The sequence below is a fragment of the Bubalus bubalis genome, chromosome 3 (genome assembly GCF_019923935.1).
Source record: "Bubalus bubalis isolate 160015118507 breed Murrah chromosome 3, NDDB_SH_1, whole genome shotgun sequence".
Lineage (NCBI taxonomy): Eukaryota > Metazoa > Chordata > Mammalia > Artiodactyla > Bovidae > Bubalus > Bubalus bubalis.
The window spans coordinates 162,871,096-162,896,088 of NC_059159.1; the positions used below are offsets into that span (position 1 = coordinate 162,871,096).

Here is a 24,993-nt window from a genome sequence, read left to right on the forward strand (position 1 = left end):
TATCACCTTCTGGAGGATAAAGTGGAGAAAACTTTTAAAAACTATTTATCTTTGATCCAGTAATTCCACTTTTAGGAACGCATCCTGAGGAAATAAAAGACATGCACAAGGCTGTTTGTTTAAGGTGGCCACCACAGTGTTAAAGAATAGGGCAGTAGCTGAGTAAATTCTGATCCAGTTGCATAATGGAATACCACAGTCATTAAAAATAATAAATGAAGAGCATATCTTTTTGACTGCCCCTGGATCGTTTCTAGTATCAGCATTCTGGTTTTCCTTTGGGAAACTGATCTTCCCCTTTCAGTCTACAGTTTGAGTGGACTGAGAAACCAGCAGTTTGGGTTCCCCAGAGAAACAGACTCAGATGGAGATTTTCATGCAGAAAGTTTGTTGTTTAGTCGCTAAGTCATGTCTGACTCTTGGGACCACATAGACTGTAGCCCACCAGGCTCCTCTGTCCATGGGATTTTCCCCACAAGAATACAGGAGTGCATTGCCATTTCCTTCTCCAGGGGATCTTCCCGACCCAGGGATCAAACCTGCATCTCCTACATTGACAGATTCTTTACCACTGAGCCACCTGGGAAACTTTGTTGGGAAGTGTCAAAATCAACAGCTGTGGGGTGGGGGTGGAGGGCAGGGTCCAGGGACTGGAAATTAAGCAGAAGACTGAACTGTGAAGCAGCTGTCATTAACTGGATGAGCTTGGATGACCCCAATCAGGAGCCTGGACTCATCCTTCAAGTGAAAGAAAGTGAAAGTGTCAGTTGCTCAGTCGTGTCCAACTCTCTGTGATCCCATGGACTGTAGCCAGCCAGGATCCTCTGTTCATGGAATTCCCCATGCAAGAATACTGGAGTGGGTTGCCATTTCCTTTTCCAGGGGATCTTCCCAACCCAGGGATAGAACCTGGGTCTCCCACATTGCAGGCAGAGTCTTTAGCATCTGAGCCACCAGGGAAGCTGCAGCCTCGACTGCTAACTCCAGCTGCGGGGGCTGGAGTTCAGATCTTTTACATCCCACATCAGTCATCGGATGAGAGCTGACAAGGGGAGCGGTGACTCTGGTTAAGGGCAGTTTCCAGAGTGACTCAGCTGAGAGGCGTCAGCTACTACTACTCCCAGCAGATGGGGGAACCAGTGCCTTAGTCCTAAATGGGAAGTTGGGTGGTACCCCACAGCACCCACTAGAGGTGGGGCTGACCCCACCCCACACCCTGCTCTTGGCCGGGTGCAGCTAATCTGAGCATTCCAATACCACACAACCCTTGCCTTCAAATAGTGACTGGTTCAAGGGGGGACCCATGACTCAAAAAGGTCAGTGAGATCCATTATGGGGATTTTTGCTGGAGCAATTAGAAAAGATGCTTTATTGCCCTTGGGTTTCCTAGGCTGGGACAATGAAAGCATGGAACTTTCTTCACAGCACTACAGGGAGTCTATTTACCATTGAAGAAAACAAGGCCAACAGTCAGAAAAAGCAGAGTGAAGAGATGGGAGAATGAGAGCCTTACAGCTATTATTTGGGCAATTCAACCCATTTAAAGTCCCTGAGCTTTTCAGTTACTCAAACTAGCATACTATCTTTTTGGATTCCTGTTTAAGTGGCTCCTGACAAATACAATGGCACACAAGGATAATAAGGGAATATTCATAATGCTAAGTGAAAAACATCAACAAAACATTTTACATATAAGTAATGATGCCGGTTTTGTAAAACTAATTACTATAAAAAAGAAAATGCAGTACAACAGAAACAATGGTTACAGTTAAAGGAGGAGATGGGAATGAGGCCAGCTGAACTGTGTGTTCGGCAAAGAAGTCAGGGTCTTGGATTTTATACTACTTACCCTACTGACCCTACCAAGTCAACTGGTTGGATTCCCGTCAAAAACAGCTAAAGGGTATTGTAGAAACCTGTTTCTGAAACCTGTTTTGAGGACTTCCCTGGGGATCCAGTGATTAAGACTCCACGCTTCCAATGCAGGGGGTGCAGGTTCAATTCCTGGTGGGGAGACTAGGATCCCACATATGAAGTGGCCTGGCCAAAAAATAAAAATCGAATCTTGTTTCCGTTCCATCGAACCCCACCCACCGACCCTCATCTCCCGAGGATGACACCTTTTGAGGCTTAGAAGCCTTCACACCGGGTCCCTTGTTTCTCCCACTCACTGCACATCTCGATCCAGCCACACACAGTCCCGGTTCCGATTCTCCAGGAACGCGTCCTCGCCTTCTTCATCCCCCACGCCCCACGCCCACTCCTGCTCCTCCCAGAAGGAAGCCCTAGGCATCGACGTGGAAGTGGGCGCCCCTGTGTGGGCCCCGCTGCGCGGCTCTGGGGGACAGGAGGGGACGCAGGTACCCTCTCGGCTTAGAAGGAGAGTTAGGTGTCAGTCAATTCGGGACCCCGAGGTGTCGCATACCCGTGGTTCTGTCATCTCTGAGAGCGGCCGCGTGGCGAGGCCGGGCGCCGCGGGCGGGCGGCAGGGCGGGCGCAGCGGTTTCCCCGCCCCGGGGCGGTGCCGCGCCTCCCGGCCTCGCGTCTCCCCGCCGGCCGCCCGCCGGTCCTCTCGGAGCCCAGGCCGCCGCCATGTCTTCCGGGGCCAGCGTGAGCGCCTTGCAGCGCCTGGTGGAGCAGCTCAAGCTGGAGGCCGGCGTGGAGAGGATCAAGGTGAGGCTGGCGCCTGGCCTCGGGCGCGGAGACCGCCCGCTCGCGCCCCGTCCCGCCCCGTGCCGCCGTCCGCGGGCCTGAGAGGAGCAGGCCGCTCCCGGGCGGAGGGCTGCGGAGCCGACCCCGGCGCTGGCCGGGGAGCTTGACGCGGTGGGCGGCCCTCAGGACGGCGCCCGGCCTGGCTCGCGCGGCCCGGCCTCTGTGGGTGGGAGTCCGCGCAAGGCCGGGGCCGGACTCCAGCGCCCGGGAGAGGCGGCGGCGCGGGGACCCGAGAGGGAGGCCTGGTCTGGGGGCTCCGGGGAGAAGCTCCTGACTCCGCGAGCGCTGTCCGGGGCCGAGCGCCCCGGGGCGGTCAAGTTTCAGTGATGCGGACAATGACTCGGGGTGCGGGGCAGAGGCGAGGACCCCAGGAATGGGGGCGACTCTCTGGTGGCCTCCTCTCCCCGAACTCGGCGGGTGCGGGAGGATGGGGTCCTGAGCTGCGGAGGCGACTGAATGGACAGGCCTCGGTGATGGGTTGATAGGATGCGAGGGGAGGAGGGCACTGCTCGGCTTTCCGGCCTGGTAACGGGATGGATGGCGTGGCCATTCGCTACGGTAGGGGCGAGAGATGGTGCGTTCAGTTTCGGCTACGTGGACTTTGAAGGGGATGCCCGGGAGGTGTTTGACTGCTTTGGCCGAAGCTCGGAGAACAAAGCTGAAAGACCGTAGGGGATTGAAAACTGAAGTTACCGGAGCGTGGAAGCCAGGGACCCGCTGAAAGAGATGGCTGTGAGAAGAGAAGCGAGAGAAAGCCGGGGTACTGGAGCGCCGAAGGAGAGGTTATCAAAAACTGGGGCCTTTTGTTTAGTGTTTAGTCACTTGATAAAAAGCCTCTGGTGTGTAATTGTGTTTACCAACTAGCGTATAGCATTATTTGTAGAATGTGTGTGTAAATGAATGAACACTACTGTGATACTCGTGACCGGATAGTGCCTTTACTCTGGACCACGCCCTATTCTATGCACTGAAAATACGGTGATTCCTTGGGGGAAGGTAAATAATAAACATATTAACCAATAAATAAAATAATTTCAGAAAGGGATGTGAAGATTATATACAAGGTAAAGAGAGAGTTATGGAATACAAAGGAGGTTTCAGTGACATATAGTTGTAGAAGACAAATTTAAATTATAATAGGATAGGCAGACACTTTTTGAAAAAAAAATCTGGTTTTAAAGAAGAAACTTTTTTTTTTAATTTAGGAAATGAAAAGCTGTATTTTGAGGTTGAGAGGAAGGAACACACTGTATTTTTAGGTCAAGGGGGAGAAACAAAGGGAGGAGAATTGGAGATAGAGACAGGGAGTCTGAGGGTGCCTGGGATTGGAGGGACACCTTCTGAGATAAGAAAGGAAGAAGGATATGTGTAAACATATATATTTCCAGATAGAGACCTAAGAACTTGTATGATGACAAATGTCTTTGTGGAATAGGAGGCCGAGTTTTCTTTTAGGGCAGAAAAAAGGGGAACTAATGGAGTCACAAGAGCTGGGGATGGGGGAGAGCGCGCTCTGGGGAATGCCAAAGAACCCCCAGCAGACACATTCGGAGACACCTTGTGATTCCGAAGACCTAGCTACTGTGAGATTGATTGTCTTATTTTCCTTCTTCTTTTTCTTCTTTTGTCTCCAGCAGCATTTTGGCCACCCAGGCATCTGTGGTGAATGGTGGTTGATCCAAGTAGTGAGTTAGCAGGGGAGATTTGCCAGAAAGATAGAAATGGGAGTGGAGAGCAAGGAGTCCGAGGGTCTGGCTAGAAGGAGGCTGAACTGAGAAGGAACAGAGCCAGCCTCCCTGTGATGGGCCAGATGAAAAAGGAAGAGATGTTCCCCTTGAGGTCAAAGAACAGGTGTAGTGAGAAGGCAGGAAGCAGCGGGAGAGATTGTGATCAGAAGGTAGGATGTTGGAGTGTGAAATTTCAGACGCGGAGCAGTGTTGGCTGTAACTGTTGGTGTTGAGGAGGTTGTTTGAGGAGAGGAGCTCAGGAAACGGAAATTAGGATTGCTGGAAATGTTGAGGGTGATGTTGGGGCCTGAGATGGAAAGAAAAACTGTGAGCCGGATGTCCGCCCATCCTGGGAAGTAGCTGGGGGAGGTATTCTTATCTGCATTTTAAAAGTAGTTACAGGTGATGAAACTAAGGCCGGAAGAAGTCAAGTGACTTGCTCAAAGTCACGCAGCTTCTTTGTGGGGTGTCCTCATGGGAGTATGGTTTAGGGTGCTTGGCAGGACTTTTCTCAGGCAGCACCTTAGGGAGTCACAGCCATCCAGGATCTCTGGTCTGCCTCATTTCAGGGCTCGGTGACAGACGGATGTTCTCAGCACATCCAGAGATGTCTTCTCTTTTGCAGACTTGCTAACTGGTAAATAAAGCAGAATACTGGTTTCAAAGCATTTGATGGAAGGCACCCCTTTCCATTGATTGGAATGCTCAGTATCGTTCCAAGGACCCTTACTTGCTTTGGAGAAGTCTCTCAGAAGTTGATTGGTCAGCCTGGGCTCCAGCCAAGGAAAGGACTATGATTTCAGTGGGGTTTAGCCCACTTCCATTGAGAGGATACAACTTCTAAGGGTTGGGCTTACACTCTCCCAGGCCAGAGTCTCTGCCCCTTGAAAGTGCAAGAGAAATACTGAACACTTAATTCTTCTCTTATTTTCTTTGCATATCTTCCACCTTAACTTTTTGACCATATTATTTAGGCTAGCATCTAGTTAGTCCCACTTTTCTGGGGGTCCTAGGAGATAGTCTCTTTCTACCCATCATGTGTGGAGTTCCCCTGTTCCCTCTGAAGGAGACATAATTAGCATGAGCATAATTGGTTCCAGATTTCTTTTGAATTAATAACTTATGAGAGTCCCTTGGACAGCAAGGAAATCAAACCAGTCAGTCCTAAAGGAAATCTACCCTGAATATTCATTGGGAGGATTGATACTGAAATTCCATTATTTTGGCCACCTGATACAAAGCGCTGACTCATTGGAAAGTGCTTTATGTGCATTAACTCATTTAATTATTACATCAACTCACCGAGGTAGGCACTATTACAAATACATTTCCCAGATGAGAGAGAAGTAATGTGCCCAGAGGCTGCACTCTTGACCAGTAAGCTATTCTGCTTCAAAAGCATGATGGAGGAACCTCATCACTTGCTTTGAGCAGACTGGATAAGGCTCCACCAAGCCTTGTAAATATTAAAACAGTCTGTTCACATGGCAAATCTGGATATATCAATGCATGGTTTATAAGTGAAAATTTGTAAAGGGCACATTAGGATAAGCTACTTCTTTATATTTTGTCTCAAAACCAGGATTCTATATGGGTGAAAAATATGTTTTATCTTTCCTTGGTCGAATAAGCCACTAAAACAAAAAGGCCCTAAATCAGAGTTCATAGAAGTTGTAACTTTCCCTCTTTGGAGTTTAATTATTAGAACCTGCAGCAAAAAGAGACTCCAGTGACTGCTGGATGGATCTGGCTGTGAGCAGCATGTCAGGAGCTCGTGTCCCTTTGTTCCAGGTCTCTCAGGCGGCTGCGGAGCTTCAGCAATACTGCATGCAGAATGCCTGCAAGGATGCCCTGCTGGTGGGCGTTCCAGCTGGAAGCAATCCCTTTCGGGAGCCCAGGTCCTGTGCTTTACTCTGAAGACTGGTGAGTAATGATACCCCAGGCCATCTTGGGGCCATGGGATTATCCTGGGGCTTCCCAAAGGACTTGGGCCACTGAGTTTTACATTTCTGCTGTTTTTGAGGGAATTAAAATAAATCCCAACAAAATGCACAACTTTACCTGAAGGGTGACTCTAATCTGCTGGCTTGTGCAATACATCTAATTAGGAGAGCCTCAATCCCCTTGTACTAACTCACCAGATGATAATATCCTTATGTACTTAAGCTTTTGAGCTGACTTGGCCAATAGTAATTTCTTGTCCTTAATACCGTCTTCTCTGTCCTTACACCATCCTGGAGTTGTGATGTTGCTTGGTGCTGTCAACTGACTCGTTACTCTTGGGACTAAGGACTCTGCAGAGGAGACTCGTTCCTGCCACCAGTTGTGATTTCTTTCCTAGAGGCTTTCAGAATGTATTTCTGTGTATTAATGGAGGAACAAATGTAGTAACTGGGAAAGTGTAAGTAGGGTTAAAAGAGCCTTAAAAATGTATTCTTGAAATGAAAACACCTCTTTAAAGGGTAGCCTACATTTCCTGGGTTCTAATGTGTTATATGGGGTCTCAATTCATATTTTCACTTTTTTTTTTAAGAGGTCAGGGCATAAATTATTAGTCTTTTGGGGCCAGTATATTTCAAGTTACATATTCTCAGGAGTGTTTATGGGTTCTCCAGGTGGCGCAGTGGTAAAGAATCCGTCTGTCAATGCAGGAGATGCAGTTTCGATCCCTGATCTGGGAAGACCCCCTGGAGTAGGAAATGGCAATCGCTCCAGTATTCTTGCCTGGAAAATTCCATGAACAGACAGAGGAGCCTGGCAGGCTACAGTCCATGGACTCGCAAAGAGTCAGACACAACTGAGTGAGCACACATACATACACAAGGGGTGTTTATACAGGAAGTAATCATCTTAGATCTTTTTTCATATACTTGAAAAGGAAATTATTCACGTTGACAAGAAGGAAGTAATAATACTATTAGGTGCAATTGTATTTTTTAATGGAAAATGTCTACATTTATGATATTAAAATAATGGTCTTATGTTGGCATAGCATTTGTCTTTTTACAAAGCACTTTCATGGGTGTTACTCATTCAATGGTGTGGTTTGGATTTTCTGATATTAACCTGTTACTTTCTACTTTGAGAACCCTAAAGTGACCTATGAAATAATGACTAGTTAATTTTATGTATAAATCTTACTAAGTGAAAACCTACCAAATTTTCTTTACAGTAGAGAAGAAGTTGGCTGAAGAATGCTTTCAAGCACAAACTGATGAATGCCTGCCTCCAAATTTCAAGAAAACACTTCTCTAACCACATGACTTCTAGATATTTCACAGGACCGTTCCTGTGACCTGGTCCTTTAGCCAACATTCTACAGAAATTGATGTTTCTACTCAAATAAGGAAACTGGGTGAAGGTGTAGATTTTAAATAATAATGGCCTGATTCTTTGTTGAAGTGCTTTATACTTAAACAAAAACCTTACCGCCAAATATACCAAAATATACTTCTTTCATTAAGTGAATTACTAGCGTTTCTATGCCTGGAATGTTATGTATGTTTTATTTACTAGATGTTTACATTTTGGGAAGGAAAACAGTATTCTTTGTTAAAAAATTGAATATTTGTAATTTGCTGTTCCCAACTAAGATCTTTATACCATAACAAAATTTGTTCTTTTCTCATGAATTTATAATTTCTAAATGAAGACAGGCAAGTGTAAAATTGGGGGAAGAATGGGCTTTGTTAATCAAATGATGTCTTGATTTTTCTAAATGAGGAGATTGTTTTATTTTCAAGACTAAGCATGGGATCTGTTTCTTAGCAACCTTATTTGAAAAGATGAATGTTGTTTTCTGTATGAGACTGCCCCATCTTGTATATGAAGCAGATTTGATCTTCATCTTAAGTTCCTCTACTTTATAGGGGTGGTTTTACTTAAAAAAAAAAAACTAAATTATTTCATATTTAAATGTGATCTACAGAGCATTGCAAATGATTTTTTTAAAGTAATGTGGAAATATGACAACCTAAATGAATTTTTAACGTCACAGGTGTATTATTCTGATGATGTGCCTTTGATTTAATTTGGGACACTTAAAAGAATACTTTATTTGTGTTTGTTTTAATCTTTGAAGAACTTGGAAATAAAATTTCTGCTTAATTTCTACTAATGACAGCAACATTTTATGTCTGATTTTGTTTTAAGGCTTCATAGATTTTGTTTGCTTGGGTGACTGAGTGCTGAAAGTGGGAAGTGAAATTTTTGTTTACAAGTCCTTGTAGAATTTTGTGAAAAATAGGTATAATATGCAGAAATATCTCAATTACTGGCAATATTTGCTCTTTGAGATAGCTATGTATTCTTGTTGTTCACTCGCTAAGTCGTGTCCAACTCTGGAACCCCATGGACTGCAGCATGGCCTGGCTTCCCTGTCCTTCACTGTCTCCTAAGTTTGCTCAGATTCATGTCCATTGAGTCAGTGATGCCATCCAACCCTCTCATCCTCTGTCTCCCCCTTCTCCTCCTGCCTTCAATCTTTCCCAGCATCAGGGTCTTTTCCAATGAGTCGGCTCTTTGAATCAGTTAGCTAAAGTATTGGAGCTTCAGCTTCAGCATCAGTCCTTCCAGTGAATATTCAACATTGATTTTCTTTAGGATTGACTGGTTTAATCTCCTTGCTGTCCAAGGGACTTCCAAGAGTCTTCTCCAGCACCACAATTCAAAGGCATCAATTTTTCAGCACTTAGCCTTCTTTATGGTCCAGCTCTCACATCCATACTGGAAAAACCATAGCTTTGACTATATGGACCTTTGTCAGCAAAGTGATGTCTTTACTTTTTAATACACTGTCTGGCTATGGATAAATCCATAGACAAATGGGGATATCTTTGAACATAAGTAGTGTTACAGTAGAGAATGTAGAAGTTGTTAGTTGGAATTCCTTTAACTTCCAGCCACTAAACTTCCAAATCTAAGTGATCTAAATCCCTTCCATGGGATCAAAATTCAGATGTCCCTTTTCTAACCCATTTATTCATTCTGTGGATCTGTTTCATCTTCTCTGAAGTGTCATATTATCAATTGTCCTTTCTGTCCTTTATCTTCAGCTTCTCTCTTGGATTCTTTTTATTAGTACTTAAACATTTTCTATTCTCCATCTTAACAACAATAAGCATTTAGAAAAGTCTCCATTAAAAGACACATTTTCAGTTATAAAAGACAAGTAAGCCGTAGAGATCTACTGTTCAGCACAGTGCCTATGGTTAAGAGTGCTGTACTATTTACTTTAAAATTTGCTAAGAGAGTAAATTTTATGTTAATTGTTCTTATCACAAAAATAATAAGGTAGGAAGAAACTTTTGGAAGTAATGGATAAGTTTATGGCATAGATTGTGTTGTGGTTTCATAGGTATATACTTATCTCCAAACTCATTAAGTTGTATACATTAATTATGTACAGCTTTTGATGTGTCAGGAAAAAAAAAAAACACCTCTTGATCTCACTTTCCCTTTGGCAAAAACTTGGTAAGATAGTACAAGAAAAATATAGACATCTCACATATGAATATAGTTGCGTCTTAAATATAAGCAAATCAGGTTCAGTAGTTTATCAAGAGAGAAGATACAAGCTGACAAAGCTAGTTCAACATAAGCAAAGCATTGTTATTCTTTACATGAAGGGTTTAAAGAAGAGAATTTATGCCAGCAAGTCATTTGATAAAATTCAGTAGTAGTTCTGAATAAAAACAAAGTGAATTCGTGAAATGAGAAAGAAATTAAAGATGATAAAGGCAGTTTATTAAAACCAACAGTAAATTTCATATTACATGGTGAAATGTGGGAGCATTCAGTATATTAGAAACAATCAAGATACTTTTTTTATCACCACTATTATTCAGCATTACTTTGGAAGTCTTAGCTAATGCAGTAAGATGAAAAAAATGAAATGGTGTAAACATTTAAGAAGAATATCTGTATTTATGGGTTATATAATTTTACACTTTGAAAACTCAAGAGTTTAGTAAAAAGAATACTTGAATTTGTAATACAATTTAGGAGGGTGGCTAAATATAAAGTAGATATAAAAAAATAAAAAGTATTTTCTACACAGACAATAGTTGAAAATGGACACATCTTTGTAAACCAACTATAAAAAGTAGAAATGGAAACTGTATCCCATTTCTACTTTAATGACAAAGCTATAAAAAATACTGAGAATACATTTAACAAAAGTGCAAGAATCAAAGAAAAATTTTACCAATGTTTATAGAACAGAATCTAAAATTTCAGGATTATAGGACGATGTCATTAAAATGCAATCTTACTAACATTTATATAGATTTATTGGAATTCCTTTTTTATTTTTTAAGAGAAGCTAGTTAAAATAACTGAAAATTTATATGGAAAATCAAGTGTCCAAGAATAGCTTTTAAAACTCTGTGTGTGCGAGTGTGTATAAAACATGGGAGGGTAAAACTTGCCTTACCAGGTACTAACTTACTTTGAAACTGCTGAATCAAAATGATATGACTTAAAAAAACAAATTCAAAATAAACAATATTATTGTGGTCCTAGGAACAGCCAAATAGATGATTGAATTGATCATAATAGTACAGAAGTAGGCCTGATTTTTTTTTTTTTCCTATTCAAGGGAAACAAATGGTGGTGGCATTACTGGCTATCCATTCAGAAGGAAATAAAATTGGGCCTGTATTATACTCTGTAAAAAAAATTCCATATAGGTTAAAGAAAGGTGATACAAAGGCATCAGAAGAAAAGTTAGAATAGTTGTGTATCTTCAGGGTAAAAGAGGGCTTCCTAAAAAAAGCAGGAAACCCAGAAATCAAAAAAGAAAAGAGGTGTATACTTGATCAAATTAAATGTAATAAATAAATAAGCAATTTAAATAGATAAGTATGAAATTTAAAATTCTTGTACAGTAAAAACAATAAACCAAATAAAAAAGCAAAAGCAGAAGACATGTTTTCTTCAGCTTTCATTTTGGATTGCTACAGTTTGCACTCCAAATCCCTGCCAACCCAGGCTACTCCCACTTATTATAATTGTTGGATTGTTTGCTTTAGGGCAGGCTTATTATTTGGGGAGAAAAACCAGACTCTTACTGTGAGAGGCAAAGAGTGGGACACCCTGGTGTTTGTGCCCAGTTGTATGCTGAGTCTCAGTGACAAGGGAAGGAGTATCACCTCCCCCTACAATTGCAACGGGCAGCTGATATTCTGAGGAGTCTGACAAAGTTTGGGCTGGTCCTAGGAACTTGGGGGTAAAGCCACTCAAAGGTCCTCAGAGGTGAGCTTCACAACTACCAGTCATAGATCTAAGTTTGGGCAAGTAACTCCCCTTCAAACATAAAAAAAACCTAATGGGGAAATGCTCTGAGAGAAAGAATGGAAGTTTCCATGGCAAGAAACTGGGACGTTGGGACTATTCTAAATATCTTCATGTGATGTGGTGTTTGGGAGAAGATCTTGGAGGCTGGACTGACACTTGTAAGCCCCTAATAAGGGCCTTTCCAGACCCTTCAGGCTTCTATGGACCAAACCCAACTGCTTCAGTCGGTGCTGAAGCAGAGCTCATTTACTCTATTCTCTGTTCCTAGGGTACCAACACAGACCTGCCTCTCAATAATACCTCTGATAATGGGCTTCCCAGGTGGCGCAGTGGTGAAGAATCCATCTGCCGATGCTGGAGACTTGGGTTAGATCCCTGGGTCAGGAAGATTCACTGAAGGAGGAAGTGGCTACCTGCTCCAGTATTCTTGCCTCTGTTGGGCAACAGCACAAGAGGCTGCTCCAGGCCCAGGCAGAGTGAATGTGTCCTTAAACACCAAGCATCACTGAGAAATGCAGGCAGAAGGGCTCAGGTGCTTTCACTGTGTTTGGTGAGGAGGCAGAGGGGTGTGTGTTGATAGCTTGGCCTAAGCTTGCCTCAGTCTAGGGTGTTGAAGAAACTCCTTTCCTCTGCAAGCTGATTAAAGATGGGATCAAGGAAATCTGCAAGCTGGGAAGACAGCCCTACCTTAGTTTAGGAGCAAACCTGCTGAAACTTTAAGAAAGTACAATAGAAATTCTAATAAATTTTCCAGAAATAGTTTCTCTTTGAAGTCTCCACCCTCCACATACTCAAGCAAAACCAAACATCCTATATATAAATAAAAGAGAGTTGATGTAAAGTCGAGCCTGTTTCCTAAAGGAGGACGTGTATCAAACACTGAAGAGAAATCAAGTGAGGTGATGTCTGAATGTCCATTGGATCTCAGAAGGTAGAAATCAGTTTTAGTAGTAACAGCGTGACCATTTCAGAAACCAGGAAGACAGGAAGACCAGAAATCAGAAAGACAGGAAGAATATGCCTATGGTCTTCAACCATTTTTGCTAAAATAATGTTCAAAATCCATGTACCTCCATTTTGCTGGTGGTGGTGGCTTAGTTGCTATGTCCAACTCTTGGTGACCCCATAGACTGTAGCCTGCCAGGCTCCTCTATCCATGGGATTTCCCAGGCAAGAAAACTGGAGAGGGTTGCCGTTTCCTCTGTTTCCAGAGGATCTACTCGACCCAGGGATTGAACCTACATTGCTTGTATAGCTGGTGGATTCTTTACCACTGAGCCACCAGAGATTCTCATACCTCCATTTTAGAGACATATAAAAGTTTCATTATAACTCTGAGTAGCTGCAAAGAATAAAATTTTATTAGAAATACTGACATTTTAAAATTAAAACACCTTTCTTTTAAATGTATTCAATGGAATATAATTACTATAGGAATTAGAAACCTACAATCATCTATTTAAAAATATACCAACTATCCTCTCCAACCGTACAGGAAAGCATTCTTTCTCTCATATACTGACACTTGATATTATGAATTCTCAAAAATTTTGCTGATCTGATAGGTGGAAAAATAGTAACTTATTGTTTTAATATGCATTTGCCTGATAAATAATGAAGCTACATACGGTTTTAAATAAGTTCTCGGCTATTTTTGTTTCTTCCGTGAGAAATAGCTATTCAAATTTTGCCCAATTTTCTATTATGTTGTCTATCAATTTGTAGGAATTCGTTGTATATTAGGAATGTAAGCCTTTTTGCTATCATGTGGGTGGCAAATGTTTTCTCTTAGTGATTTGTTTGAATATTTGGTTTGTGAAGACAACATTTTGATTGGAAGTTCTCTAACTTCAGTTTTGCCCTAGGTTTTAAGTTGGTGGTGGAGGGTGGACTGTGGTGATCTTCACTTCTGAACTCAGAGGGTCAGACTGAGATGGAGGCTCCTTTCAAAGACTTGCTGGAGGCAGCGGGCCTTTGAGGAGACAGCAAAATAACCCTTAGATTATACACTCAGTAAGGTTTTCTGCCTCTCTTTAAAAAAAGGGCTCAAGATATTTAGGTGAACTGGGGAGATATTTGGATCTTATAACAATATTTTGCTAATTAGAATACTTACAAAGATAAACTATAAAGCAGAATATATATTATGAAAATTTAATATAGGAACATCAAGAACATGTAAGAACAATAGCATTTTCTTTGATATATGATCAAATCTAAATAATTTTATTACTAGTTTATCATTAAGAAAAACAATGAAATGTGGCATGCAGCACTATTCTTTCTTTCAAAAAAACCTCAGACGAGTTTGCCCGTCAAGTCTACCAGGGACTTTTTCATACACAAGACGTTGTTTTTTGAATTGCGCTGGTTGTAAGCACATGAAGTCTGTTAAAAGGAAAAAAAAGAAAGCTGTTTTATTTCTGTTAATAGTAAGTGTAGCTATTTTTTTCTCAAATGCTCAGGTGGATCTTGTCTCTTTATCATGTATTTACGGTATTGAAATGTCCAAACTGAGATAAAAGAGTGACTATTAAAAATTAAATTTTTAGCACAAATGTGCCTATTCTTACAGGCCTGATACTAATTAGTGTAACACACATGTATGTGTACGTTCTTGCCTTGCACAAACAATTAAATTTCCCTGGATTTAAGACTCTTGCTTTTAAGTTTTCCTTCATTAAGTCTGTTTCTTAGTGCATATCTGTAATGTTGAAGAATTTATCCTGAGCTCTGATCATGGATGGACCCACCTTTCATGACTGTGTTAGATATGACACAGTTTGAAATATTCTAGATTTGTATACTTACAGAGGTCGATTGATTAAAGTAATAAAAAGAGAGGCTAAAATATTTATAATGGTAGTAATTATTCCCAGCAATATAGTCTCATAATTGCAAGTTCTGGATACATTTTGTGGAAATTTAAAAGGCAATGCAGTAGATAATTTTTATCACAGAGACCACAAATATACATTCAAGACAAATGGGAAATTATCTTGATGTTATACCAATAGTTCTGGACAAATTTATGTCAGAACTTGACAGAGTACAAATAAAGAACACAATAAATTAATTTCATTTGAATGTAGATATGAAAATCAAATAATAAATAGTAACCATATTCAATAGCATATTTTAAAAAATCATTTCTTAAAAGCCACTTAGGTTCATCACACAAATGACATAAATGATTATTAGTATACCTGTAAATGTTGACTGATATTAATGTCAAGAGAGAAAACATTTTGATTTTCCCCAATAGGAACCAAAAAGTTTGAAATAAAATTCAGCATTGCAAAAGTTCTTACAAAACTAGGGAAAGAATGCTGCTGCTGCTAAGTCACTTCAGTCGTGTCCGACTCCTCCGTGCGACCCCATGGACTGCAGCCTACCAGGCTTCTCTGTCCATGGGATTCTCCAGGCAAGAACACTGGAGTGGGTTGCCATTTCCTTCTCCAATGCATGAAAGTGGAAAGTGAAAGTGAAGTCGCTCAGTCGTGTCCGACTCTTAGTGACCCCATGGACTGCAGCCTACCAGGCTCCTCCATCCATGGGATTTTCCAGGCAACAGTGCTGGAGTGGGGTGCCATTGCCTTCTTCCAGGGAAAGAATATTTCCCCTTAAAATCAGGAAAAAACAAATTATGACTATGGGACCAAATCTAAATTTTGGGAATCCTAGAACTTACATGGTTTGGGGATTCTGTTTTAATAAAACAAAGAATTTAAGATTGTTTGGCACCCTTTGGCCTCACAAAATGGTCTGTGTAAAAGAGGAGTTTTGAAACTTCCATGTTCTCCTTTCTTTTTATTTTTTTTTCCCATCATAGTAAGGCCATCTTTGTATAGCCATCAGAGCTTAATATTTTGTTTTAAATGCTCAGACCAATGCAATAAGAAATACACAAAAGGTATAATAACCAAAAATGGGAAAATAAAGTCCTTTTAAAAACTGATATGATTAAATGTTCAAAAACATCCTTTGTAAAATAGAGAGCCAATAATAGTATCTATTTAATAGGACTAACAATCAAATAATCCACATAAAGGGAATATAATAAGTTTTTAATAAATATTAGCTCATTAAATATCCCAGCTTGACAAAGAGGCTACTTTTCTAATTGGCTAATTTCTTTACTTACTTTTTGTTACTTTTAGCCTTCTGCTTGACTTAGATTTGTTCTGTGTTTTTATTTTTTTTAATTAATTAATTTTTTATTGAAGGGTAATTGCTTTACAGAATTTTGCCGTTTGCTGTCAGACATCAATATGAATCAGCCATAACTTCTTCAGTTAAATGCTTAGTTCATCTAAAGTTACAAGATTTTGACATAAATTTTTTGCATTTATTTTCTTAAAAGTCTATAATTAGAATTTTGATTTTTTTGATGCCAAAGTTATTGAAGATTCTTAAGTGTAGTAATTAGAACAAAATATTGTTTTAATTTGGAGATAATTCTATCTTTTAAAATTACTTTAGAGAGTAGTTTTATCAACTATTGAATCATGTTACCTGTTAATGAGTTGTTGTCTCCTGAGTTAGATGAAGACTCAGAGTGCCTTTTCTGTCCTAAACATTTTCCAGCTCTTTGGTAGAAATAAAGACTGTTGAATTCTTTTTGATTTACATTAGAATCAGAAGCACAGGATAAATCCAAACTGGGGACAGATGGTAATTCTTTCCAGAAAGTCTTTTTAGTCCCAGCATTTGAACTTTCACAGATGAAGCCTTCTAACTCATCCGACTGATATTTTTGCTGATTAATGAATAAATTATCTTTCTGAGAGTACCATTTGTCACATGTACTCTGCTCTGCACCACTCTGTAAGTTGAATGAATGATTCTGTTGTTCCCATACATTTCTCTTAAAGTTCCAATGAAGAGGAGGTTGAGAACCCTCAAGTGAAAAGACAGGAGCTGACAACTCTTTTTTTATAGGTCCTTTTTTTTCATGTGTTCCCTTTTTCTGATAATTTATAAAGTGAGGGGTGACTCTCTTCTGAGTGTCAATGGGTGATATTATAGTTTCATAATTCATTTCTGTTAGACCCAAAGAAAAGACATCTGACTCTGAATCATTCTGGTTCAGAAAGGAATTACCAGACACATTCCTTGCTTCCATATTAGTCAGAACAGAATTATTCTGTACCATGTTAGGGTTACAACTAGACTCTGTCCAATGGCTGGTCTGATTGTAAGAACTCACAGATGGTAAAATGCCTGGCATGTCTTTTAATCCCATAAAGGAAGAGGTATAATTTGAAGTGCTGTTGGTGTCTTCATGTACTGTCTCTCCTAAGTCTGAATATTGATAATTGATATGTTCTTGAATGACAGAATCTGAAGAGCCAGAAGCTGAACTCTGAGAAGTAAAGGTTCTAGTCTGATCCCTGTTTTCCTGAGGTGATGAAATTTGAGGTGATTCTGTTATGGAAGGACTAATCTTGAATAAGGAAGTGATGCCACAAAAATGCTAAAAAATTTATAAAGTTAATTAATATAATAAATATGCAACATAAAAATCCATCAAGTAAATATAAATAATGATGCTTAACTATATGGAAATAAGGAAAACTATAAATAAGTAGTCCATTCAAAGATTTTATATTGATCTATGAGAACAGAACATAATTTGGCTCCCATTAAAAGAAAAACTTATTGTAATTTGCATCTATTTCCTAATCACTTAAAATAGAATTTTTAGTTACACAAGTAATCCATGAATACCATTTCCTTCATAAAAATTAAAGAGACTTACTGATAAGTCTAAAGTTCTCTTTAACTACTATCATGAAGGCATCAGAACTATTTGGAAGAGATGATGTAAACACGTAAGAATAGAGTGTGTAATTGAATATCTGTGGGCATAATAACACTTCAAAATGATCTGCAATGTGATAAATGATTTGTGCAGAATTATAACTTTAAAATGTATAATGTGTTTGACAACTAGTGAGAATTCTATATGAAATTTAGCTGAAGTAAATTATTTCTTCACCCTTTGAAGTCCAAAACAAACTTGGATACCCTCATTTTGAAAACCATTATGGTGAAAATAGATATTCAAACGCAAAGGAAATAGACTCATAGAAGAATATGGATTTCAAATAACTAACCTTTAACACTTTTTCTGGAACTTCAGGTAGGAGTTCCTGAAGTTGACAAAGAGTTGCTAACAATATCCAGTTCAGTGAAGGTCCTTTATTTAACATGAGCTGAGCCACCAATGGAGTAACACTTGGAAAATCAAGTAAGTACATTTCTTCCTAGAAAAATGTTTAATGAATAATCAGAAGTGGTCTTTTTACTCTGCTCACTCCAGCAGATTAAAATTGATGTCATTGCACCTACCACTCAATTTGAGATGCTTGGTGGAAAAAGTATGGCCAGGAGGGAAATAAATTTGTCTGTCAGTAAAGATTCTAACACCCAGAATTGGGAAGGATCTTAAAGTTCATTGAGTCTAACCACTCATCCAAAGTGATTCATTACAGTTCATATCCTTCAAATGACAATTGTTATCTAATGATAGCTCTTCTAATGAGAAACCTTTTAGGGGACTTCATTATGTATCTCAAGATTTTTTCAGCTCTCTCTTTGTAGACCATGTGCCGTCATAGTTTGTTTAAAATAAACCATGTGCATGATGTCTAACAGATGTTAACCATTTCAGAAAAGGCTTATTATGAAGAGTATAGGAAGAACTTCTAAGTCTAGAAGTATATGTTTTCAGAAAGATCTCATAAATGTCTAGAAATGTAGCAGCCACATTTATTACTAAATTCCTTTTTTTTTCTGGGTTACATTGACTTTTTGCACCTTCTTTGACTTTATCAAATGACAGACATGTTAGTAGATTGGACATGGCTTGGTAGGAATGAAATTGCATACACATACAGGCAAAAATGTTCTGATCATACCCATACTTGCTGATAGTACTATATTCTGTTTATGCAAATAAAAGTCCTATGATTTAATATATATGAATATTTTATTTGTTTTATAATTTTATTTTTTGAGTAGGTAAAATAGTCACACAGCTAAAAATTCAAAAGGACTAAAAGGTATATGATAAAAAGTCCCATTCCTACTCCACTACCTCAGTTTTCTCTAGAGATAATCAATGATATCATTTTGTGGTATCTTTTCAGAGATATTTTATTCATTTGTAAATGAATACATATAAATATTAATTTCCCCCTTTCTTACACAAATGGTAGTGTACTGGCTGCTCTGCACTGCAACTTTTACATTTCATTTAATATATTTTGAAAGTCATTCCATGTTAGTACATAATGATCTCCATCCTCTTTCCATGATTTTAGGATTTGAATATATTTAAAAATAAGGTAACAGAAACACTAGGTTGGTATGAGAACCTGGAAATATTTATGCTTAAGCAAAAGGAATTTACAAAAATTAACTACCTAATCTTATAACTATTTCATAACTCTACTTTCACTTTGATTTATATAATTGAATTACTGACGAATATGGAATGATAGAATTGTGCAATTCTCATATCTACTATTCTTGAATGTTTAAATGTAGAAATTAGAAAAATTATTATATTCTTAAAATATTAGACATTGAAGCCATTAGGTCATCCTTAAACAAGTTCATTTTGAAAGTTCATGAAAGAAGATCCCATTAAAATAGCTCTATGAAGTTGAAAAATACTCATAGTTCTGGAAAATTGTCTAAATAAATGTTGCGCTTTACAGCATTATGGCATATTGTTACATATGCTAATGAAAGCATGATAGAACAAGAAAATGCTACCAGAAAGAGAATTCAAGTACATATATTTATATTTGCTCTGCAAATCTTTAATTTCTATGTTAGGAAATAAACCTTAGATGGTGCAACTTTAAGCCAGGACTTATCCAACCATTCATGAGGATCTCTTTTTGAGGTCATCAAATTGTGGTCAGCAATTTGTCGAATCATCAGTGCAGTCTCTTCCACTCCTGGGGCAATTATAAGCTAAAATATATTTTTTATGTTAGATTACAGGGAATACTAGGAAGCAAAATATATCATTCAAAAATTGTTTACAATTTGAAGAAATAAAACCCCAGTAGATTCTAATCTTTGAACACTATTTTGGACTATAAAGAAAGCTGAGCACCGAAGAATTGATGCTTTTGAACTGTAGTATTGGAGAAGACTCTTGAGAGTCCCTTGGACTGCAAGGAGATCCAACCAGTCCATCCTTAAGGAGATCAGTCCTGAGTGTTCATTGGAAGGACTGATGTTGAAGCTGAAACTCTAATACTTTGGCCACCTGATGCGAAGAGCTGACTCATTGGAAAAGACCCTGATGCTGGGAAAGATTGAGGGCAGGAGGAGAAGGGGACGACAGAGGATGAGATGGTTGGATGGCATCACCGACTCGATGGACATGAGTTTGAGTAAACTCTGGGAGTTGGTGATAGACAGGGAGGCCTGGCATGCTGCAGTCCATGGGGGTCTCAAAGAGTCAGACACGACTGAGCAACTGAACTCAATTGAACTTAGATACAATTTACTAATTTATCTATGTAAAATTCAGGATGTTTCATTTGTGAGGATAAACAATTTACTTTTCTTCTTTAAATATTATATCCTTATAGTTTCTAATTTTTGGAATTAAACTGTTTTTCTTAACTTCCATTTGGCATTTATTAGTATAGCCTTAGAGCAATATTGCATAGGAACCTGGAATGTCAGGTCCATGAATCAAGGCAAATTGGAAGTGGTCAAACAGGAGATGGCAAGAGTGAATGTGGACATTCTAGGAATCAGTGAACTAAAATGGACTGGAATGGGTGAATTTAACTCAGATGACCATTGTATCTACTACTGCGGGCAGGAATCCCTCAGAAGAAATGGAGTGGCCATCATGGTCAACAAAAGAGTCTGAAATGCAGTACTTGGATGCAATCTCAAAAACAACAGAATGATCTCTGTTCGTTTCCAAGGCAAACCATTCAATATCACAGTAATCCAAGTCTGTGCCCCAACCAGTAATGCTGAAGAAGCTGAAGTTGAACGGTTCTATGAAGACTTACAAGACCTTTTAGAACTAACACCCAAAAAAGATGTCCTTTTCATTATAGGGGACTGGAATGCAAAAGTAGGAAGTCAAGAAACACCTGGAGTAACAGGCAAATTTGGCCTTGGAATACAGAATGAAGCAGGGCAAAGACTAATAGAGTTTTGCCAAGAAAATGCACTGGTCATAACAAACACCCTCTTCCAACAACACAAGAGAAGACTCTATACATGGACATCACTAGATGGTCAACACCGAAATCAGACTGATTATATTCTTTGCAGCCAAAGATGGAGAAGCTCTATACAGTCAGCAAAAACAAGACCAGGAGCTGACTGTGGCTCAGACCATGAACTCCTTATTGCCAAATTCAGACTTAAATTGAAGAAAGTAGGGAAAACCACTAGACCATTCAGGTATGACCTAAATCAAATCCCTTATGATTATACAGTGGAAGTGAGAAATAGATTTAAGGGCCTAGATCTGATAGATAGAGTGCCTTATGAACTATGGAATGAGGTTAGTGACATTGTACAGGAGACAGGGATCAAGACCATCCCCATGGAAAAGAAATGCAAAAAAGCAAAATGGCTGTCTGGGGAGGCCTTACAAATAGCTGTGAAAAGAAGAGAAGCGAAAAGCAAAGGAGAAAAGGAAAGATCTAAGCATCTGAATGCAGAGTTCCAAAGAATAGCAAGAAAAGAAAGCCTTCTTCAGCAATCAATGCAAAGAAATAGAGGAAAACAACAGAATGGGAAAGACTAGGGATCTCTTCAAGAAAATCAGAGATACCAAAGGAACATTTCATGCAAAGATGGGCTTGATAAAGGACAGAAATGGTATGCACCTAACAGAAGCAGAAGATATGAAGAAGAGATGGCAAGAATACACAGAAGAACTGTACAAAAAAGATCTTCACGACCCAGATAATCACAATGGGGTAATCACTGACCTAGAGCCAGACATTCTGGAATGTGAAGTCAAGTGGGCCTTAGAAAGCATAACTACGAACAAAGCTAGTGGAGGTGATGAAATTCCAGTTGAGCTATTCCAAATCTTGAAGATGATGCTGTGAAAGTGCTACACTCAATATGCCAGCAAATTTGGAAAACTGCAGTGGCCACAGGACTGGAAAAGGTTAGTTTTCATTCCAATCCCAAAGAAAGGCAATGCCAAAGAATGCTCAAACTACTGCACAATTGCACTCATCTCACACGCTAGTAAAGTAATGCTCAAAATTCTCCAAGCCAGGCTTCAGCAATATGTGAACCGTGAACTTCCTGATGTTCAAGCTGGTTTTAGAAAAGGCAGAGGAACCAGAGATCAAATTGCCGACATCTGCTGGATCATGGAAAAAGCAAGAGAGTTCCAGAAAAGCATCTATTTCTGCTTTATTGACTATGCCAAAGCCTTTGACTGTGTGGATCACAATAAACTGTGGAAAATTCTTCAAGAGTTGGGAATACCAGAGCACCTGATCTGCCTCTTGAGAAATTTGTATGCAGGTCAGGAAGCAACAGTTAGAACTGGACATGGAACAACAGACTGGTTCCAAATAGGAAAAGGAGTTCGTCAAGGCTGTATATTGTCACCCTGCTTATTTAACTTGTATGCAGAGTACATCATGAGAAACGCTGGACTGGAAGAAACACAAGCTGGAATCAAGATTGCTGGGAGAAATATCAATAACCTCAGATACGCAGATGACACCACCCTTATGGCAGAAAGTGAAGAGGAACTCAAAAGCCTCTTGATGAAAGTGAAAGAGGAGAGTGAAAAAGTTGGCTTAAAGCTCAACATTCAGAAAACGAAGATCATGGCATCCGGTCCCATCACTTCATGGGAAATAGATGGCGAAACAGTGGAAACAGTGTCAGACTTTATTTTTCTGGGCTCCAAAATCACTACAGATGGTGACTGCAGCCATGAAATTAGAAGACGCTTACTCCTTGGAAGGAAAGTTATGACCAACCTAGACAGCATATTGAAAAGCAGAGACATTACTTTGCCAACAAAGATCCGTCTAGTCAAGGCTATGGTTTTTCCAGTGGTCATGTATGGATGTGAGAGTTGGACTGTGAAGAAGGCTGAGTGCCGAAGAATTGATGCTTTTGAACTGTAGTGTTGGAGAAGACTCTTGAGAGTCCCTTGGACTGCAAGGAGATCCAACCAGTCCATTCTGAAGGAGATCAGCCCTGGGATTTCTTTGGAAGTAATGATGCTAAAGCTGAAATTCCAGTACTTTGGCCACCTCATGTGAAGAGTTGACTCATTGGAAAAGAGTCTGATGCTGGGAGGGATTGGGGGCAGGAGGAGAAGGGGACGACAGAGGATGAGATGGCCGGATGGCATCACTGACTTGATGGACGTGAGTCTGATTGAACTCCAGGAGTTGGTGATGGACAGGGAGGCCTGGCGTGCTGCAATTCATGGGGTCGCAAAGATTCGGACACGATGAGCGACTGATCTGATCTGATCTGATCGGAGTGTAGTCTTTTTGGAGAGGGCAATGGCACCCCACTCCACTACTGTTGCCTGGAAAATCCCATGGACGGAGCAGCCTGGAAGGCTGCATCCTAGGGGTCGCTGAGGGTCGGACACGACTGAGTGACTTCACTTTCACTTTTCACCTTCATGCATTGGAGAAGGAAATGGCAACCCACTCCAGTGTTCTTGCCTGGAGAATTCCAGGGATGGGGGAGCCTGGTGGGCTGCTGTCTATGGGGTCACACAGAGTTGGACAAGACTGAAGCAACTTAGCAGCAGTATAGTCTTTTAAACATATTTGGTGTTTTATTTCATCTGTATTAGAAGAAGAGAAATTTGGATGTCACTAGTAATATTTAATATTTTGCTTTTTTGTAGGTTAAACCTAATAGTTCTCATGTAAAAATAAGACTGAAAGATATAGTGCAAGATTTTTTAAAAACAAAGTTGAAAAATAAGGATGTTTATTAGATTAATTTGATGCTGTATTCAAAAAGAAAAATATGTTTTGATTTAATATGTTTTTTGGAATTGTTCATCCAATCATGGCTTACTTGATGTTAAGATACCCCTGTCAATATGTATGTGTTAAAACCGCATGCTCAGTCACTCAGTCGTGTCTGACTCTGTGACACTGTGAACTGTAGCCCTCCAGGCTCCTCTGTCTATGGGATTGCCCAGGCAAAAATGCTGGAGTGGGTTGCCATTTCCTCCTCCAGGGGATCTTCCTGACCCAGAGATCGAACCTGCATCTCCTGCATTGGCAGGTGGATTCTTCACCACTGAGCCACCTGAGAAGTGTTAAACTTAACTCTAAAAGGAGTTTTTAATACCCCCTACTTCCTATCTGTCACTTATGTTTTCCTCCATGCCGTTCTCTCTTCTGAAATGCCAGCCTTTTCCTTCCGCTTTCATTTCTATTTTTATCTTCTTCATCTTTTGGATTTTGTTTACAGAAAGATAACTAATTCATGGGTTAGCAGTTTAAAGTGGATGGAGAATACTGCCGTAAACAATCATATCTTAATAATATAAATATTCTGTCCAGTGGTAGAAACTTAAGAAACAAAGACTGTACAAACTTCACAAAAATAATTATGACATTTTCTTTTCTTTCAAAAGAATAACAAATACAAAGCAATGGACATGAGTTCGAGCAAATTTCTGGAAATCATGAAGGACAGGGAAGCCTGGAATGTTGCAGTCCCTGGGTTCACAAAGAGTTAGATATGACTTAGTGACTGAAAAATAACATATGCATACTAAAGAAGGACTTTCTTTATATTAAATATACAGAATACACAGAAATACACGGTTTGATTCCAGATTTATTTTATTAAAAGTTTTGGATGTTTTGAGAAGATCTGAGACATTTAAATATAAATTTTATTTTAAAGGGCATAATTTTATAATGGTAATGACTGTTACCTATACGCTAGGGTGGGGATTCTGGAGCTCCTAGCTAGACTTTGGGAGAGTCAAGAACCCCCGCCTAACATTGTTTTCAAAAATTTGCATGTGTGTATCTATACATTTTTCTACAAAGAGAGTTCTTAAGAAATTGATAGAACTTTTTTTGAATTTTAGAGTAAAATATGGGATGAAATACTAACAGTAAAATAGTAGCAGTATTTTCTTTTACTTTAAGAAAATATATTTAAATTTCGCAATACTCTTTTTATGGCTAGGCTTTCCAAATGCTTGGAAATAAAAAAGTTATCCAACTTGATG

At 39.6% G+C, this 24,993-nt stretch overlaps 2 protein-coding genes across 3 annotated transcripts in view; one reads left to right on the plus strand and one right to left on the minus strand.

Annotated features, from left to right (window-relative positions):
- The first annotated feature begins 2,514 nt into the window (after positions 1–2,514).
- On the plus strand, positions 2,515–8,561 carry GNG10 (G protein subunit gamma 10). 2 transcript variants are annotated; one of them, XM_025282224.3, is made up of 3 exons: positions 2,515–2,673; positions 6,231–6,362; positions 7,612–8,561. In XM_025282224.3, the coding sequence occupies exons 1-2, from the start codon at positions 2,593–2,595 to the stop codon at positions 6,354–6,356; spliced, it is 207 nt and encodes a 68-aa protein (XP_025138009.3). In that variant the 5' UTR covers positions 2,515–2,592; the 3' UTR covers positions 6,357–6,362; positions 7,612–8,561. The 2 variants fall into 2 exon arrangements, with proteins under 2 accessions (XP_025138009.3, XP_025138010.3); XM_025282225.3 differs by lacking the exon at positions 7,612–8,561 and adding an exon at positions 7,055–7,118.
- Positions 8,562–13,997: 5,436 nt separating this feature from the next.
- The window catches only part of SHOC1 (shortage in chiasmata 1), a 90,122-nt gene continuing 79,126 nt past the window's right edge, over positions 13,998–24,993 (minus strand). Inside the window, exons 24-27 of the mRNA XM_044938467.2 lie at positions 19,593–19,724; positions 17,855–18,004; positions 16,251–17,211; positions 13,998–14,123 (exon numbers count right to left, since the gene is read on the minus strand). Coding sequence (XP_044794402.2) covers positions 14,023–14,123; positions 16,251–17,211; positions 17,855–18,004; positions 19,593–19,724 — 1,344 coding nt within the window. The 3' untranslated portion in view covers positions 13,998–14,022. The remainder of the gene's footprint in view (positions 14,124–16,250; positions 17,212–17,854; positions 18,005–19,592; positions 19,725–24,993) is intronic.